At 34.5% G+C, this 20,776-nt stretch overlaps 1 protein-coding gene across 1 annotated transcript in view; it reads left to right on the forward strand.

The window, feature by feature from the left end:
- The window catches only part of Serpini2 (serpin family I member 2), a 32,942-nt gene extending 14,931 nt beyond the window's left edge, over positions 1 to 18,011 (forward strand). Inside the window, exons 6-9 of the mRNA XM_074073852.1 lie at positions 2,764 to 2,861; positions 5,168 to 5,254; positions 7,132 to 7,221; positions 11,001 to 18,011. Coding sequence (XP_073929953.1) covers positions 2,764 to 2,861; positions 5,168 to 5,254; positions 7,132 to 7,221; positions 11,001 to 11,077 — 352 coding nt within the window. The 3' untranslated portion in view covers positions 11,078 to 18,011. The remainder of the gene's footprint in view (positions 1 to 2,763; positions 2,862 to 5,167; positions 5,255 to 7,131; positions 7,222 to 11,000) is intronic.
- Positions 18,012 to 20,776: the final 2,765 nt, after the last annotated feature.

Consider the following 20,776-nt stretch of genomic DNA (forward strand, 5'->3'; position numbering starts at 1 on the left):
TTCCTCTGCATGTAAAACTTTCTGGGAATATGCTTCAATATATGGGCGAAAGTGAGCATTTAGAGCCAGGCATGTGGTACATGCCTGTAATGATAGCACTCAGGAGGCTGAGGCAGGAGGATCATAAGTACAAAAGCCAGCTTGGCTGCAGAGTGCAGTCCAATAAGCCTGGGCTATAGAGTGAGACCCTGTCTCAAGATTTAAAAAGTAAGCATTTAATACATGTAAATAAGGTAAATAAACCTTCATCTCTATAGCACTTTTAACTTTGTAAAGGATTTAGCATTTATATTTTGATAAATGCTATGCTTCTATAGATTTGATTTGGTTGGTTACAGATCTGAGCAATTCAGGAATTATTCAAGACATTGCATATAAAATGTGATTTCAAATAACAGCATAGCAACCCAGATGGAGACTCATCTGAGACTTTTTTCATTAAACAAGCACTCTGGTATAAAGTAGAGGGAATGGACAATATTAATCCATAGTAGGGCCTAGAGACCAGGAGTGGTTCCATCTTTAAGCAGAAACTTGGGTTGTTATCTTTCATTTTCTGCAGCTTTTACCCGTGTGAGACCTACTTAGCACAATGGCTATATCTGGAAGTAAATTGCTATCATTTGAGCCATTAGATAATGTTTTCCTATGGTAAAAATTTTATTTTATGATTGTCTAATTGCTACTTCTCTAACCAGTATCTTTGTTGCTCATTCTTTTATTTTTGGCTGCCGTTCTTTTGACAGTTTTAGTGGTGGGTCAAAGAAAAAGGTAGACGAAACACAACTGTGATAAATATTAAGACACACACTTTGGAAGAAGGACACTTTGGATGGTGGTTTGGAATTACATTTTGACTGGAAAGCAGTGGGAGTTAGGACATTAGCTTTAACCTCAAATGGACATGAGTTTAAATCATAGCTCTATCACCTATTTTGACCTTAATCCTGGAAACCATCATTCTTACGACTACTTTCTAATGTGTTAACAGTAATGATAATGCTCTTCCTATGTTTTTTGTGAAGATTTAAAACTTCATATTACATGCCTAGCCCATGGAATTACTACTTCATACCTGTCTATTCATGGCTGTAATATTTATGGAAAATTAGAAAATGGCCTTGGTTATACATTTATTAAATAGTTGAATGGATTTCTATTGTTGTAGGTTCCATTGGAATGTATCATGAGCAGATATATAAAATGACTAGTTAAATGACTTTTCAGTGATAATTAAGCATTATTAGAAATTGTAATAAGTCTTGCAATATTCTTGCCATTATCATAAAATTGTTGGATTATTATATTAAAAATAGCCAATTTGAGGTATATTAGAATATATAGTTTCTACTTTTTGGAAGTATGTACTCCATTCAGATTAAATAGTATGATAAAATATAGAAAAAACCCCCCCTCAAAACCAGCATGTTGCATTTTTTATCTTTCTTAGTAAGTTACAAGAAATAAGTTGAAAATTTTTGGCACAAAATAAGCTATTTTCATTAGAAGTAGATTATAATATGCATGTTTCCCATATTCCCAGTTAGGGAAAGTTAGGGTCCTGAGTGAGTTAACACATTCCAAAAATAGATATTATTTTATCAGGAAATAAATTAGGCACAGGAAAGTTCTGCGACTACAAAAGAACTATAATTAGGAAGCTTGTTCAGTATTTGCCAATTAAAACAGTGATACAATTAGACTGATTACCCAAGCTAATTTCTAGCCCCAGATGACGGTTTACCTGTTAGAAGAGCAAGGATCCTGGAACAGTAGTGAATGTATCCATTGCTGGAGCATAGGTGCAAATGTTGGTGAAAAGGCAGACAAAGCTCCTTAGTCAGGAGTTCCTACAGGAGAAGGAAGCAGATATAGTGCCCTGTGCATGGATGCTACATTTGGTTTTTCCTTTATAAATAATATTTACAGTCTGGTTTTAAAATGGAAACTGATGTTATAAATATCTATGAAATGAGAAAGTACTTGCTCATTTCCCTTTTATTTAATGTGAGAATGAAATTCACTGATTATTGTTGTGTTGAGATCATAGAAGATCCTTATCTGAGAGAATCTTTGAGATTTTCTGGCTAAGTTCCCTCTTTACAAGTGAGGAATACAGAGGTGAGCTAGGTATTATAGTTCTAACTTAAGGCCCTACATTGGAAGCACTGGCCTGCTTTTTAATTTTTTTAAAAGAAAAACCCTTCCTATAATTTTTTTCTTTCTTTCCTTTAAAGGGAACATAGTTCCCTTTCAATTTTTTGCAATCTTTACAGGTTCCACTGGGAAGATATTAGGAGTGTTCATAAACTGTGAGTGGGATGGATGATAGGTTGTACATGCCTCTTTGTACCTCAGTAGCCAACATTTTCTCCGAGGACTCTCAGCTCCTATTTCCTGCTCATAGTATCATGGATGTCTGCCAAGAGCTGTCTTTGATAGTGTGAAGAGCTTGAATACATTGAGTTGCTAGAGAAAACTTCACACTTACATAGAGCTGTTTTGTTGGGTAAATGTTACTTCAAAAAATAGAGTTCATTATTCTCACCAGCCATTTATCTAGGAAGGAAGTTATTAGCAACCTTGAATTGATCTGTGGAGCCAGAGAAAAAATGATATGAAATGTAAGAAAATGCAATTGAGATAATGAAAATAAAAGATCCCATAATATAATCTCTTACAAATCATCCATTTTATCCAAAAAGCATTTTGCTAGCACGTATGCAGTGTTTCAAGACTTTTGTTCTTCATCTTTTTGAACAGATTTAAAATTGAACAAAAATTAGACTTCAAAGAAGCTTTTTTTTCTTTGAATATAACTGAGATATTTAGCGGCGGCTGTGACCTTTCTGGAATAACAGGTAATATGATAAATATTTTTATATTGTCATGTTTATTTGTTTTCTTTGTACTACATTGCCTGATTGATCTTAAAACCAAAAAAAATGTTCAGTTCCAGCAAACACATACATAGTGAATAAATGACATAACCATGTAGAGCTGTCTGCAAGTAAGCACTCTATTTTACATTGAAGAAATTTTCCTTAATGAAAGTCAAAAAGCATTTAATAATGTTAGATAAGCATCGTAACCATACTTGTAACAAAACTGTGTATGTAAAATAATATTATACTGGCAAGTCTTTCCTCTAAATAAGGCTAATAAAATTGTGATAAACTGATTTGTAAACATTAATTCAGTACTATTAGAGCCCATGTAGGCATGCACAAGCTGCTAGGTGATGAACATAATGAAGAAGTTGTAATGACACAACTGGCAGATTTAGCAACAGAGTCTTTTCGGCTGAAAACAAATTGGAGGTGGAACCTTTGTGCTAATTTGCACCTGGGGAGTTGTGCCTGGTTAAGATGTTCATTTTCACAACACCGAGACAGTCTTTTAATTCTTCTGGTCTTGGCTATAGTCACTAGTCCAAAAACAGCTAAAAAGAAAAAAAAAAAGGTTGAGGATGGTCAGTTTGTCACAAGTTACTTACCTTTTTAAAAATTCTGTCTTCTGAGTTACAAAAAGGTCCCTACTGATATAAGCTTATAAGTTTGGTTTGTGTATCACCCCAGGAAATATGTGGAAACCATGTGTATTCCTATGAAACTATCTTGACTTTAGAGAGGTATTCATTAATTTATTCACTCAATTATGTGAGTAAATAGATAGAATGAATGAAGTTTCCTGGTAGAGGAAGTGAATGAGGCTCATAGGTTTCATTAATGTTCATTTTCACCTTCCTACTTGCTGTGCCTACTTGTTTTCACAGTGACAGATCTGACTTCTTGATAATTTTATCAGCACCAGGAATGAAACAGTAAACATTAAATACTGCAACAGGATGCTAAGTATGCCTTGGAACACAGTTACTTCACAATCTATAATAAACCAAGCCATTTTCAAGCACTTCCTTTTGAACTTCTTTCTGGCTTTAGGAAGCGCACTCAATATACTTTAGACTTTCAAATAGCCACTTGTTCTACCAGCTATTTATGACTTCCATAAATCTCCTTTTAGAGACTGATTCAAGAAAATACCTCCAAAATACTTCTTAAAAGAGAATGCAAGAGAATGACCCAAGCAGAGAAGAGTAAATGTCTGTATTTTCTGTTTTCCCTCCTGGGTTACCTATTTGAGGTGTTCTAACTAACACTGTAGCTAGTAGTGAGGAGCATAATGAATTTCCCTTATTGTCCTTACTTGTCGTTGTGCAATTGACATTCACTAAAAGCCTCTGATTTATTTGTGAATCCTGTCTTATTCCAGGCAATTTGGGAGAAGTTGTTTGGTTGCCTGCAGTTGAGAGGGCATTCTCCTTCATTTCAGTTAATTTCCATTCGGAATACCCCATTTTCTCTATTTTACAGGTCTCTTTCACAAGGAATATTTGTATCCACTGATTTGCTTGGGTAGTACTTATTGCAAGTCGCCTGTGTGCCAGTCACAGAGCATGTTTTCTAGAGCATGTGTCCACTGACTCTCTGAGGAACATTGTCATTTTGCATCTTATCTTGCAAAGTCAACTTGCCATGATTTTTTTTCTATACTTTACACCTCTCTCTCTCTCTCTCTCTCACCTCATATCCTCACCAGAATAAAACATGTCATAAGACTGTATCTTACCCTGAAATTTTTTTCAGGTTTTAAAGCATAGCTCTGAAGTGATTTTGTAAGACATGATAGAAAAGCTCTTTAGATTTTCATAGCCTCACCAGTTTTGAAGTAAATTTTGTTTTAAATTCAGATCAAAATTGAATACTGAATTTAAAAGGAAAGTTGGCTTTGAGGTTGAATGCATAGGGTCGAATTAATTTGAATCTGGAGAGCCTCTTTCATTCTGTCTGTACATCATGGGTAAGAGGGAGAAGCTCTTTGTCCATTCATATATTTTACTTAGTAGGATACTTCATTTGAGGCTTATAACCTTCTTACTTTGCCTTTTATGTTAGGGAAAAGTTGTCCTTCTCATCTTTTTCTATATTTATGTCAGGTTTATCACAGCTAAACCTAAAACACCTTTATCGCCAGCAAACTGATTAAATAAGAAAGATTTCATTTGTTTAATTCTTTTTTTGTTAATTTGAAAATGTAATTCTTTCAGTACCTGATACATACTAATCTTGGTCTTAAACTTTAAATACTCCTTCATGTTTTCCGACAGATTCATCTGAAGTGTATGTTTCCCAAGTTATGCAAAAAATTTTCTTTGAGATGAATGAAGATGGCAGTGAAGCCGCGGCATCAACTGGTAGGACAAATGATTTCTTGAAAAGCTGGGAAAGATAGGGATAAGGAAGAAGGATGCTTGTTGTTTTGCTGTATTCTAATATCCTGTCTCTCTTCTGCATAGCACACTGCAAGAAGGAAACAAGACAGCACTTGCATAAGCAGATTTCTTCAATCATAACATAATGCAAAAGAGAAGGGAGGGATGTGGTCAGATGTGCAGCACCATTTCCTGCGATTCTCTCATTTGCAAATTGGAATACTTGCCAATTAGTAGATAGGACATGTAAAGAAAAATTTGGCACTCAAATATGACATCAGTATTGTTTAGGAATGCTCAGTCTTAAGTGCTTTCGTTCTTCCACGAAGCCAAGTTAGTCCTCACTTTTCTCATTGATTCCTGATATACTAGTGGTTCTTAAAAGTGGGTGCATATCAAAATCTTATGTCCAAACTACAGTTTAAAATAATTGAGTCAGCATCTCTGACACTAGTTGAGAACCCCAAGTTCAAGCTCCAGTACTACCCCACCCCACACCCCAAAAAAAGATTTGAGGTCACAGGAGATGGACTATATCCATCCTTGGGGAAGTCAGAAGGATGCAAATTTGGATGAGGCTCATGTAGGCAAATTTTCTAGCTGCCTTTATATAGAATTGAAAGAATCCTTTTAGGTCATTGAGTCTCTCATTGTATTGCTGAAGAAAAATATTCACCAATGTGAAGTGGCTTGTCTGAATCATACTATTAATTGACAGCTGAGTTTGAGCTGAAATCAGGTTCCCTGACTTCAGGTTCAGTACTCTTTCTGCTATTGCCCACTGCCTGTCTTTGTAAGTATAGAACTCTCTGTAGGATTGCTACATCCTTATGGGAAGGCACATGGTCCAGCAGTTATCCTGAGATATTATATCTTGCAATATCCTGAGTGTCTTGACTTTAAAGGATCTGCTCAGGGATTACTCAATCACGAAAAGTCCAAGTATTCACTGCAAATGTGAATAAGAGTAAAATCAACTTTACTTTTCTGATTTATCACAATACTTCAGACATGAGCCTGTGTCCACTGGTAATTTGGGCAGTATAGTGCTGATATTCTACATAGAAGACTACTGTTTATGCCATGTTACTAAGGCTGGATTTTATTGTTTTTCAATTCTGATTATACCTGATGATTTCATTTTTACATGGGTCTGAAAAATATTGTAGAAAACTATTGCCTCATTGGTAAAGAAAATATCTGAGGTAAATGTAGAAATGCTTAATACAGAGAAAAAACTATCCATTTAAATTTTTTCACTCAAAATATTGACAGATACCACATTGGAGCAACATCATATAAACTATCATAATAAATAATTTTGAGGCAGCAAATCTCTGTTTTTAATTTTGTAATAAAAATCTCATACAAATTTACTACGTAAATCCTAGAAACTGAGCTCATAAAATAATATCAGAAAAGTAAGTACAAAATAAATAATTTTAAACTCAGATGTCATTATCATAAGCCTGAAGCTTAGAAATGAAGTGCAAACATATTTAGATAGGAATTAAAAGTTAAAACAGCATAAGAATAAATCATACGATGTAAATAAAAGTGAGTAGAGAATTATTATTTAGAATATGATGTTTTTCAACTGCTCCCACTAAATTGAATCCAGTGTCTGGCTTTTTTCTCCACTGAACATAAATGTGAAATTGGAATTATTCCATGAATGATCTAATACTTAATTTTCTCCACTTTGATTTTTAAACTTATTGCAAATTTCTCTGTATTTAGAAAATGTTAACTCTTTACCCAAAATGACATTTTTTTAATCTATGAAAAGTATTGTGGTTATGTTTTCTTTACTGATTTTTAATATGAATATATAAATAACTATTGTCTCTATTTCACAGGTGTACAGATCCCTGTGATCATGAGTCTAACTCAAACTCAATTTATAGTGAATCATCCATTTCTGTTTATTGTGATGAACAACCCAACAGGTATATTTTTTGAAAATTATTTAGAGGTACCGCATAAGTTAGTCTGCCAATTGCCATGTACACATCTGAAAATATTTGTTCTTTCAATAGATATTTGTTAAGTATATGTATATGTTACATGTTAAGTATATGTTATACAGCAGATGACAAGGACCTGAAATAGGGCAATAGTAATAATAGCTTCCACCACAGCTAGTACATGTGCTATCCATTTTATATTCCAATCACTAAAGCCAGCACCATTCCGATAGGGTTGATTTTTGGCCAATGAAGATGTAGAAGTTCCGAGAAAAATTATGGTCATACAACTAGAAAGTGATGCTACAATGTGGATGGAAATTGAATAAGTGACTGGTATAGGCTCTGGGGGATAGGGAGGCACCAAACAATTTCAAACTTCTGATCATGACAATTGGTGAAAGATGATACAGATAGGTATAAAAGAGAATATGGAAGTAGGGGATTAGATTGGCATTTGGTACAGTGTCAACACATAGAAATCCAAATTGTGTGGTAGATATCTCAGAATTTGCTTTTGTGAAAAATAGAGGCCAGGCATGTGAATAGAATTGGTAAATCTTTTGACTTTTTACTAAGGACTCATGATGTTCATGTGTAAGAGCTATGCTACAGGAGAGTAAAAATTACATCTTATTTAGGCCAGTATTTGACAAAATGCCTTGCAGAATAAATAAGTGTCCCTAGAGGTTGAGACTGTGGAGTAGGGTGTCAGACTTGGGCTCAAATTCCAGCTCAGTTAACCAGTACAAAAAGTGGCTTATTCTTTTTGATCCACACTTGCCCTAATTGTACTTGAACATAATATCAGTACTCATCTCATAGAATTAAATAAAAGAATCTGTGAAGACTGTAACACTGTGTCTGGCATATACCATGTGCCATTATAAATAAAGCAATAAACATAAATGAGTGAATAACTGAAAAAACAAAAGAAGGAAAGTTGAAAATGTTCTCTCTGTAAATTGGTTCATGTGGAAAAGAGGCATATTTAATCCCATAATCTGAATCTGTTAGATTAACTAGAAATATTGACACTGGCTTACTAAGGGATATTACAATCTTTTTTTCTGAATCCAAGGAACTAATGCTGACCATTTTTTAAAGTTATATTATGGAAATAGTGGACCAGTTTTAGAGTTGCTAAAATAACATTAATACATCAGTTCCAATAGTGGATGTGTCAGTCTATAGTCTCAGTATGTCATTTGATCTATACTTCTTTAACCTTTGAATAACTCATTTCTTACAATTAGTATAGAGAGTAGAAAGAAATGAATCTGCATTCATTTCTTACAATTAGTATAGAGAGCAGAAAGAAATGAATCTGCATTTGCACGTCAATGTGCAAGTAAACAATGACATTTGGGATAATTATGTTTGACTCTATTTCCTTAATTTATGACTTGTTATATTCTAAGGCCATGTAATAGCTTTCAGTAAAATAGCAACAAAAATTCAAAACCCAGCATAGTCTGCTTATTTATTTATCTTTGATAATGTTTAGTTATCAGCCCTTGATGACAATCTCCACTGTTTTATGATCATTACTGTAATGACACTTTCTAAACTAGAGTTACTGCTTTCAAAGTATTTTTTTTAATGAATGGCCACTCATTTATTAGGAGCTGTAAATTGTGATATAAAATGTAGTATGGGTTATTAACTTAGAACAGCATACATTTAGTGATTTGTCTATTTTTTGCTCACAAATGAACTCAAGAAAGCATTAAGATAAACAGGGATAGCATTTTCAGCATCATCAGCGTAGACTGTTAAATGTCTTCATGCTCTACATAAAATATGCTCAGTTGGCAATTTCTGAAGTATGAGAATAAGTGAGCTTAGGTTTAGTGCAATCAATTTTTATCTAGATTTAAATTTTTTTTTTGGCTTTTTCTATCAAGTGAGTAGTATATTTAGCTAAAGCTCTAAGTCAAGCTTCCAGGAAAATGAAGACCTTTTTTTTTTTTTCTGGAGTAAGAGTGTAGGTCAGCTTTATAGATTTTAAAAAGAAAATTGTGAAAGCTGCTACCTGGAATGTGCCATTTCTGAGAAAGCAATGAATCATGATTTTGAAACTGAAAGTATTCTACACATAATAAAAAAAAAGTTTGCATTTAGAACCTTTTAGGTCTTGGGTTGAAGGAAAAAGCAGACTGTAGGATATTCACTAAGAAATCTTTTATTTTATCCTTTAGTTTTGGTTATGCTATGTATTTTAATATTAGGAGGCAAAAGATCCCATCTGATGGAGATATTGTATCAATATTTTGATTAAATGTGGGGGACAGCTATATAAGAAAGGAGACAAGGAGACAAAAATGGAAAGAATAAATACACTGATGTTTGTCAAGGGACATTTCGTTAATCTGCCCAATTTAGTAATGACTATGTCGGTGACTGTCTGAAGACTCAGTTCAAAATGTTGTTCTTCTTGGTGAAAGAAACTGATCAAGGAGTCTGGGACAAATGTTCTTTATGTAAAATTATGCACTTCTGAATGTTTAAACTTTTGAATTATGTGTTTCAATTATAAGTTTAGTGTCTATAAAAGTTATTTTAAAGAATTCCCAGCAGCCAGGTGCTGGTGGCTCATGCCCAAATAGTTTGCAAGACCCAATTTGAAAAATCCAACATAAAAAATGGGCTGGTGGAGTGGCATAAGCAGTAATTCCCAACAAATATTTCTGAGAAACATTTTAGTTCATGGCATTATGAAGATACAAGAGTCCCTGTTGCTTCCTATTGTGACTAAATGTTACTCATTGTAGGAAAGGTATTTGTGTATCCCTGTGTATCTGAAAATTAGAAACATTTAGGTTTTTTCTTTTTCTAGTAATAATTTTGAGGTTTTGAGGTAAAGTATTATTGATTCTAATTATTTATAAGAACAAAAATTAAATAAAATTTGTTGGAAGTTATGTCTATGTCTATCTAATTGCTCTCAGTGTGTCTGTCTTTGAACTGAATAGTAGAGGTAATTAAAAATGGGATCCCTCCAATATCATTTCAATTTTTCTTAACTTTAAAAATATGCAAAATTTGTCACTTTTTTTATGGGATTGGGGATTGAACTTGGGCTTTGTTTGTGAGCCACATCTCCAGTCCAAAATTTATCACTTTTAAAATTTACTTTTACCACATCTGAGTGTAAGGAACTTAGGGCAACATTTGAGATTGACCCCAAACCACTTTTCTTTCCCAGTTATAAAGAAAGGTGACTGGATGTAACACATCTTTCACTTGCAAACACAGCTGGAAACAGGTGTTTGCATTATCTTACTGAGGACTTGAAAGTACTAGGAATATGAAAATATTGTCTTTAGCAGTGAAGTACACTTTAATTCAGAGCTGAAGAAGGAGATCTGGGAAGCTGCACTTTTAACCCTGAGGCTTATAAAAAGATAACTGCCAATGCCATAGATTTTAGACTCCACTGTGCTCATCATCATCTCATTATGCTGTGTTTGCCTGGCTGGCTCTCTATATTTAGAATACCTCACTTTAATTTTGCTTTTCTATATGAAAAATTACACTAATGCATTTACTGTGACAAGCTGTTGTAGGTGTTAAATTACTTCATGAATTATCAGAAAATAATTAATGATGATTTTGTTGTGTATTTTAGGCAAAAGAGATGGTTTTGTTATTGGACATTGTCTATAGAGAAAAAATACCAAATGATTGTTAAAATATGAGGAAAAAATTGTCATTTTCTCCAGAAATTTCTAAAGTATGTTTTTTTTTCCTTTCCCTAGAATCCATTTTGTTTATGGGAAGGGTGGCAAGTCCTGACAGCCCGAAAATGAAGAGAAGAGATTTAGATTCACTGTGAATGAAAAGGAAAGTCTGTGAACACAAGACAATTCCTGGAAAGTTGTTGATTGGTGAAATACCATCATTCTGAAAATATTTTCTGCTTAAAACTGTACCTGTAGAAGTCTATATTAATATAGGCTGTAGTAATGAGTAAGTAAAATTAGATATGTGTTTGTTTCTGTTCTTTCTACATATCTTCTAAAGCTTATATTAATCAAAAGCAGTGAGCTTACATAAAATATAACTATTAAGATATTGAAAGAATTCTAAGATAAGTTAGATATCAAATTTGTGTGTTAGAAATCAAACACCTAATATTCTTAGAAAACCATCAGACTCTCCCACATGGCAACACTATCCAGATCATGAGGAAATAAAGTCATGGTTTATGCCTTTCTGGGGTATGGATTAAGACACAGAGATCCAGTGCCTGTGACAGTAGACAAGCTTTGAGTATTTTGCTAATCGTAACTTTTTCTTCTTCCATGTGTTACATTTAATGTCAGCCTTGTTTCAATACCTTTTGGATCCTATCAATTTTTTTCTTTAAATTCATTTATTCATATGTGCATACATTGTTTGGGCCATTTCTCCCCCTCCACTCCTTCCCTTTTCCCCTCACCCCACTCTCTTCCAGGCAGAACCTGTTCTGCCCTTTTCTCCAATTTTGTTGAAGAGAAGACATAAGCATGATAAGAAAGACAAAGCATTTTTGCTAGTTGAGATAAGGATAGCTATACAGAGAGATTCCTAACTGCTTCCATGTGCAAGTGTATTACAACCTGAATTGATTGGTTTTTTTCTTTTGATTTACTTTTTAAACCCATACAGAAAGTAGAAATGCTGAAAAAGTTTATAAAGCTTTTCTAGTTTCATAGAAGAAAGTGGCAGCCAAATTAGTGTGATTCAGGAGGATGACATTCCATAATTTAAAAATACCTACCTAAGGAAGTGTGAGGCAAGATTATAGGCTATGAGGATTAAATGCACAACACCACATCTGAATATGCTGAAATATTACATCTAAACACCACAAATCACACTATGTTCCAATGTTACTTCATGTAATGTGTTTTACAGTTTTTTCCCATTTTCATTCTAATGATATAAAATGTATTTTTGTTTGTGATGGCAATTTTTGGAAGGGAGCTTAATGATGATAGCTATCTTTTGTCAAGCTCTAATTATATGTCAGGCACTGAAGTAAGCCCTCTACACTACATTAAATACACCCAAAATCATATGAAATAATATTACTTCTCTTCTTGATAAAAAGTGTGAGGCTCAAAGGAGTTGTATAAAATTGTTAAGAGCACAAAGCAATTATACAGTGGGTAGATTTGAAGTAAAGACTATCTAGAAGTCTGTGGCCCTTTGTAAGGGAGAGAAAAAACATCCTATGCTTTTCATAATTCTTAGTTGGGGTCTCTGTAACAAAACACAGATTAATTAAAAAAAACAGAAGTATATTAATAGATATTTCACGTATACATGGGAGATACCAGGGGAAAATGAATAAACCTCGGAGGTGGTTCAAAGATCCTGCTTACCCAGCATCTTTGACAAAAAAAAAAAAAAATTGCATTTTGGGTGAAATGACAAGACAAGAAAAAAGAAAAGGCTCTGAGTTTGTAAGAGGTGGCAAATTGTAGGAAGGGAAATATGTGGTAGAAAAAGGTTAGTAACATTTGCTGTACACTAACATCTCCATCTCCAGTCTGAAAAGTGTCTAAAGTTGTCTTCAGTGATCAATTTGCTCTACCTGTTGATGAGGGGAAAATACAGTTTTTCTTGTGTCTGCCTCTTCTGAATTGCCTTTAGCTCAAAATAATCCTTTTGCCAAAGTGGCATATTTTGGTGTGACATTCTGCTACCTTTCTCCTTCTTCTTAAGTCTAGTCTTCCAAGTATAGACATCCATCTATAGAAAAACCTATGCAATACTCAAGACATTATGAAGATGACTTTAGAATTAATTGTGACCATTGGAAACAATGTCCATTCCTAAACTGCCAATTTGAGCTCACTAAGACATATACCTTACATTAGTGGCATAAACTTTTAGTACTTCTTTGCCATGAAACTTGCTTTTAAAATATACATTATTGTTTTAGGAAGAGGAGTATAGTGAGTTCAGTTAAGAGGAAAGAAGTTTTATTACACAATGGTTCATACCTTGTTTCCTTTGTATTATCTGAATTCTAATCTGAGAGGTGAGTGTATCAGTCATGAGTACATATGACTAAGAAAATAAGCATACCGTTCTAATTGCTCTCTTTTCTGCCATCTTGATGCTACTGCTTAAGGTGACCCAAAAACCACATTTAAAAGATGACAAATCTGTCACACAGACTGTCTGCAACCTTGGGTAAAACTAACCAAGAATACATGTATTACATTGTGATGTGAACAGTTAAATTTTCACTGGCATTGAGGGATTATTTGTGACAAGACAGTGTTAATTTAATAGCTGTAATAAATGCTGCTAAAACACAAAGTGTTTGAAGACAGAGAGCAAAAACACCACCAACAGTATCAACACAGATATAACAGGCTGGACAGAAGGAGAGGTTGTTAAGCTATGGAAATATTTAGTAGAATTGTTGCCTATGATAATTTGGAAAGTAAACCATGAGAATATTGGCCCAATATCCATCCAGAGATTAGGGTTCACATCTCCCTAGAACTGAACCATTTTTTACTAGTGTAATATAAGCAGAAAAGATATGTGACACTCTGACTGTGTTGGTTAGGAACCAAGTTATTCTACTTCTCTTTCTTTTTTGTCTACTTTGTTAGATGGGTGTCAACATTAAGGGCTACCATGGAAGCCTTGTATGGCAGAGAGCATAGACTCTATCAGATGCATCCTTTGAATGATTGCATAGATCACATCTGTTCTGTATTCTGCACTACTACTGGGTGCTGGACTCTACTGAGGTCAGGAAATGCATTGCATAGTACTACCCCACTGGAAATAAGTAGCTAGTACTCATCTAAATAATACAATTATGTTCTTTATATTTTCTTTACATGTATTAGTATGTAGCACATGTTTTTTCTTCTTAATGTTTGATACTTGGTAAAATTATGTTCTGGATTTCTTTTTTTATCTAATTCTCTGAAAGAGGTTCAAGATGACATTCTTGTGCCCTTGCCCACACAAATTGCTCAGATTCATAATAATAATGTTCCTTAACTAAAAGAGAAGAAAGGACATAGAACACAGAAAACTCACAAATGGGGTGCTTTGCTGGTTGCCACACACAGCTCTCTTAGTTGAAACTTTTCCTATAACAAGAAAGCAACTTTTGCTTCAGAGTTATTCTGTGTGCGTGTGTATGCACATTTATGTGTATGTGTGCAGCACAAATGTTTTACTCAGACATTTTTTGACTAATAAAAAATTATGCCCACTTACAAGGGATGATTTTTAAAAGTATGTTCTGAAATTACAAAAGAAAAGCTAATATGAGCAAGTTTGCAACAGACATCTGTAGACACTAAAGCAGATTTTCCTTTGGATTGTATACACAGATTAGATTTGAAGTATTTAGCTTGTCATGATTCATATCAGATTATTCATATACTTATATATGTGAAAATATTCACAGCAGTTTCTTGCAGTAATTTTCCTATGTTGTAATTGACAATAATTTATATTTAGAGAGATATGACTATTTCTGAGTAATATGTGGTATCTTATATAATCCTCACATTGCTTTCACACCCTTTATAAAATGAGGAAACTGATTTTCTGGAAGGATTAGGTTATTGGCTCAAGGGCCACATACAATGAACGGTAGAATTGGTATTTGAACTCTGAATCTGTGACTCTCACCTCTTAATCACAGAGCCTGTAGTTGTCACATTCTGATGTGCATCAGAATCACTGGAAGGGCTTATTGAAGCTCAGATGACTGGGCCCCAATTCTTATACTTCTGATACAGAAGATTTTAGTTCAGTCCTCAGCAGTTGTATTTCTAAGAAGTTTATAGGAGATGTTGATTCTGCTGGTCTGGGAGGACCACTGAAATAAGTAGACTGCTTCACTTCTGCAATTCTCACCTGTACTGAGAATGACCTAATAATCAATAAGATAGAAAAGAAGCCACTGCCTTCAGTGAAGAAAGAAGCCAATGAGAAACTATTATATTAAAAATCCAAGTGAAGGGCTGGCAGAGTGGTTCAAGTGGTAGAGTGCCTACCTATCAAGTATGAGGCCCTGAGTTCAAACCCCAGTACCACCAAAAAAAAAAAAATCTAAATGAAAAAGCTAAATAAATTAAAGGATAGTGACTCCTCACTGCACAAATAATAAAATCATGATTGTTTAGCCAATAGTCATGCCTTCCATGGTTTCCTCCTGCACTTATCCTCACTCATCTGTGCTTTATTATCCATCACAGCCCCAATCTCCCATGTCAGATGACTATTTAAGCTAACCCCTCTACCTGGGAATACTTTTCTTTCCTATCCTGAAAAATCTATCTGTCAAAGTTCTATAGACAGTGGGCTGCCTCTGCTTCAAGATCAAGTTTAAATATTTCCTATCCTAAAAAGCCATCCAAGGTGCTCTCAGTTTCTATTTCTTCCCATCAACATTCTCCTCCCATGTCATAATAGTTCTGTATGTGAGCTGCTCATAATCAGGATGAGCCCAGGATGAATTCTGCCTTTTCTGAACTGCACCATGAGGTCTTATTCACCTTGCTGTTAACCATAGGACCTAGCACTTGGCTGCATCCTGACAGTTGTTCAATGGAAGGTCACCAAATTGAAGTTGCAAAAAATAAAGTCAGTCACATTAGGAAAACTTTTAAGGTTTATTGTAAGGCAAAAATTGTAGATTGTGATTCCAGGGACTTCAAATCATATTGTAAGAAGCTTGCTTTTTAGTGGCTACTTGGCATAAAGGTGGAAGTATTTTGACCTTTTTCCTGATGGGCTGTTACACATTAATGTTCTTTTCAAGGAAAAAGGAGCCATTTAAGCTGATTTGTCTGTAGCGGATTTGGTTTCATTTCACTGAATCATGCTGATAAGGGCATAAAATTTATGGTTCCTGTTTGTGATTAAAGATAACATTACAGGAAGTCAGAATGACTTAAGTCAATTGACTAGTGGTATGTGTTAACTGTGCCTCCATTTTTTTTTCTTAAGAATGTAAAGAGCTTTGGGTTACCAGTTCAGGTGCATGTTTGCTTGTTAGACTGTTATGAGAGACCTAAAGTTGTAGATAATTACATAAGAAAGTATGCATTTCAACTGTAACAGTGATTCTAAAAATGTCACCCCCAAAAAGTGACTCAAAAAATGGCACAAACTTTCTTCTTAATCAGGTAAAATAAGTCTGAAGATTGTTGGTCCAGGGCTGGTGTAGTGGTTCCATAGTTTCAGAGACATGTCTTTCAATAGTACTATCTCAATAACTTTTATCCTGTGGTCTGAAGTAGTTTTCAGAAAGTCAGTCATCAAATCAAATTCTAAGAAGCAAGATGAGAACAAAATGAGTGAAAGTTGTATAGTTTTCTTTTAGGAGATTGCAAAAAGTCCCACACTTACTTTCCTATTACAACTCAGTGGAAAGGCTTAGTCATATTATCATTCCTGGTGTCAGAGGCTACACATGAAATGGAGAACTGAAATTGGAATATAAAAGGAAAAGGTTAAGTCTTGAGAGAACTTCTGGAAATGTTGACCAAAATGACTTTTTCTGCTTACTGTTAGAGTAATATAAATAGTTCCTTTAGATTTATACTTACATTTTCTCCCTTTGTCTCCACATTGACATTACTCCTTGGAAGAAAACAATGGAAATATAAATTTTCAACAGGGAAACTATAAATACGTAATCCCCCACGCCACTCCAGTGCCCTCTGCAATGTATCACTGCAATCCAGGCAGCCCCTTCTGAAGGTTCCTACATTTACTCTTTCCTTGGAGGGCTGTGTGTGCCTGTAATGGAAAAAAGAGTGAGAAGATAACTTTAAATAGTATGGTAAATATGGTAGATACTGGATTGGCATGGAACCAAACACCTAAGAAAATGTAGAATATATTAAATCAGTACTATTTCAGTGCTTTTTAAAAAGATTATGAGAGGAAATTTTACTTGATCAAGTTATCTAGAGATGATTAAAGATATTTTATAAGTTAGGGTATATGAACTTTCTCTAATATTATCCTGGCAAACATTCTCCTTCTTAGTGCTTTTAGAATTCTGCAATTTAATTTTGACTATATTTTCTTATACCAGGAGATAAGGTTAAAAAATAGGAACTCTGAATAATTATAGAATAGTTCAATTTCATATGTGGGCATTCAAAAGGAAAAAAATGATGTGAACAATCCTAAGATATTTAAGACAGACAGTTACAAATTTATTAATTTTATCTACATGATGATGAAGACTTAAACTGGTCTACCATGTAACCAATATATAGCTTTTTTCAATTTCAATTTCATCAAAGTATTTTACATATTAGAAATTTTTAGATCTTCAGTATAAACATGCCCAAAATATATAAATTTGGCCAGTTCAGTGAAATAGCACAACACAAAAATAATTTTTGGTAAAAATATGTAGTTTTTTACTTTTTGATTGTTAGGCTAATGTGATTAAATATATGGTACAGCAGCACTTGTGAAAGTTTGGTCTGTGAATTTCTGGAGGGTGTCTGAGATTCTATGAGGTCAAACTGTTCCTATAACAATGCTAAGAAGTTTTTTGCCCATTTAACACTAAGTCTTTCACAAGTGACTAGTGAAGTTTCCACAAGCTACACCATATTATAACAGATTGAATGCAGAGACAGATATGAAACTATGTTCAATTATAAGGGAGATACAAAAATAAAAAGAAATGCTGCTTTTCTCTGTGTCTGAATTTTTTTTAGTAGGACTGCAGTTTGAACTCAAGGCTTCTGATTTTTTTTAATTTGGAAAACATAGGGTTTTAAAAAGTTATTTATGTTAGCATGTTATAGGTTCACTCTTGCTACTTTAAAATGAATCAATAGTAAGGGAGAGGGCAGGGGGAGAGGGGGAGAAATGACCCAAACATTGTATGCACATATAAATAAAAGAAAAAAATAAATAAATAAAATGAATCAACATCAATACACTTTAAATTAGTTTTATTTTCTAAGATGACAAATACTTAACTCTTTGGAATGTTCAATGATATTTAAGTATAGAAACCTATCTTGAGACCAAAGAGTCCACAAAACTTTGATGTATGTTTATGGAAGCCACATTGGCATGAGATAACTAAACATTACCTCAAAAATCTAATGACTAGCAAAGGAACTAATGCAGAAACTTTAAAGCGACAAAGGCCAACAGGAGAAGGGGACCAGGAACTAGAGAAAAGGTTAGTTTGAGAAGAATTAATTTAGAATGTAACACACATGTACAGGAAAGCAATGCGAGTAAACTCCCTGTATAGCTATCATTATCTCAACTAGCAAAAACCCTTGTTCTTTCCTATTATTGCTTATACTCTCGCTTCAACAAAATTAGAGATAAGGGCAAAATAGTTTCTGCTGGGTAGCGAAGGGGTAGGGGGAGTGAGGAAGGGGGAGGGGGGAAGAGGGGAGAAATGACCCAAACATTGTATGCACATATGAATAAAAGAAATAAAAAAACAATCTAATGACTAAAGGAAAGGAGACATGGACTATGAGTCTGGGAAATCAGGAGTATGTGCCACTATGAAACAGGCACATCATAGACTTGAAGACATTTGAGCAACATGGATAACTATTTCAAGTACCATAGCACCAAAGCCTTTATCTCTTACACCTGCAAAGAAAGTAGAATAACTATAAAATCTTTTACATGGCTACAGGACTATGGGAGGGAACAGAATATAGCCATAAGGAGGGTCACTGAGAATCAATGCACATTTTTTAACATAACTTTCCCTTGAAGGTGCACCAGTTCATAGAAATTGTTTTTAGAGAATATGTGATAAGACAAGAGCAAGACTCATTTCATTTTCCTAGTGTTTACAGAGGACAAATAAAAAAAAATTCAGGCAATGTTTATTCAATGCTTACTGCAGCCTTTTGGCTACAGAAACTCACCCATGCTTATACAGGAAAGAGACATTTGAGAATACAGTGTTATTTGACTGCCAAGAGAGAAAGTACAATCAAGGTTCAGGAGAGACCAAAACCTGGAGGTAACCAACATTAAGTCCTCACAAGGTTATTAAACATTGTCTTTCTTTTTAGAATGCTGTGGTTTCATTTTTGCTTCTCTTTGGGGATCCTAATAAAGCTAATTTTTCTCTGAAGATGGGCTTTGCTTTTGCTGCTCCATGTGAATGGTTTAATATGACCCATGTAAGTTCCCATGATATCAGTCCAAGCCACCAGCAGAGGCTAGAGAGTATCATCAAATTCTAACTCCAAATGCTTAGAATAATTTGACTGGCCCAGTTTGGAAATATGTGCAGCCCTGATCAAGACAGTTATTGTCTAGAGGTTTGGGGGCACTGATGCTCATAAAGGAATATGTTAATTTTCAGAGATGGGACTTATGAGCTGGACAACACTGTCTTTCATTGAAAATGAGACACACCCAAAATTTCTACCTATTCCCCAGGCAACTTAGTTATTCTACTCAAGTCTCAGTCAAACTTAATTTCAGCACATAAGCACACCACAGCTTTAACAATTAGGGAAAATACCCTCTTTACGTATCATTGTAGGTAACTGTCTTGCTAGAAGTCCCCTGAACAATTCTTTTTAACAAGTTTGGGATTTCCTAAGCACTTGCTTCATTGTAATAAAATTTCTTTCTTTGGTCATCAGACTCTTACCTAATCGAAACCTATAAATAAGTGGAAGCTGATGCAGCATGAGAAATTAACTATGGATGAACATGTATGTGCAATTGAAGCACATAGGTGGATAAGCACCTCAGTTGTGAAGAAATGTGTTTTGAATTCTCTTGTTAGAAGGTTTGATCACATTAGCACTGTATCCAGTTGCACCCATACAATGAAAGCATAAATGTCATCCCTCCCTGTCAGCCTGAGTCAAGGGGACATGCACAATCTGGTCTGACATGCAACAATGGACCTTTCCCAGAACACACAAAGGATGAAAATGTTTTCTTGAAAATGTGGTCTACCCCCCTTGAAAACTATTAAGGGAATGCTGAGAAAAATGTAACACCTGTCATTTTTTATCAGGCACTATGTCTCTTTCCTCAACTCCCTGTTATCCCCCTAATACTTGGGAGGGATTAGAAATGACATTAAATCATGCTTGGTTTTACCGGAGCTTGGAGATATGTATCTCTATGTAAATAGCCAGTCTTTAAAAGGGAAAAGTAATTTGTATAGTTTTACTCTTAGGATTATAAAGTTAGATTTTAATCAGACTTATTTATTGACTGGGTCAATATAACATATGCTGTAGTGATCATTCTTTTTACAAACAATTCATTTGAAATTCCCATCAATCCCTTATGAATCTCCAATAATATATGCTTTTCATACCTGTGCCCACAAATATTATTCACATATCCTAGGGACATTATGTGACCAATCTCCATGTTATTATATAGCACAGCAAAAAATTGGTGAACTCAAAAGGATGCTTTTCAAATATTGGATTTGGGATGCAGTAATAGGAAACAGGACCAGAACCCAACTCCCAAATCTTCACCTGGCTGCCAGTGCTGCCCTGGATTCTCTCTC

The sequence above is a fragment of the Castor canadensis genome, chromosome 5 (assembly GCF_047511655.1).
Source record: "Castor canadensis chromosome 5, mCasCan1.hap1v2, whole genome shotgun sequence".
NCBI classification, from domain to species: domain Eukaryota; kingdom Metazoa; phylum Chordata; class Mammalia; order Rodentia; family Castoridae; genus Castor; species Castor canadensis.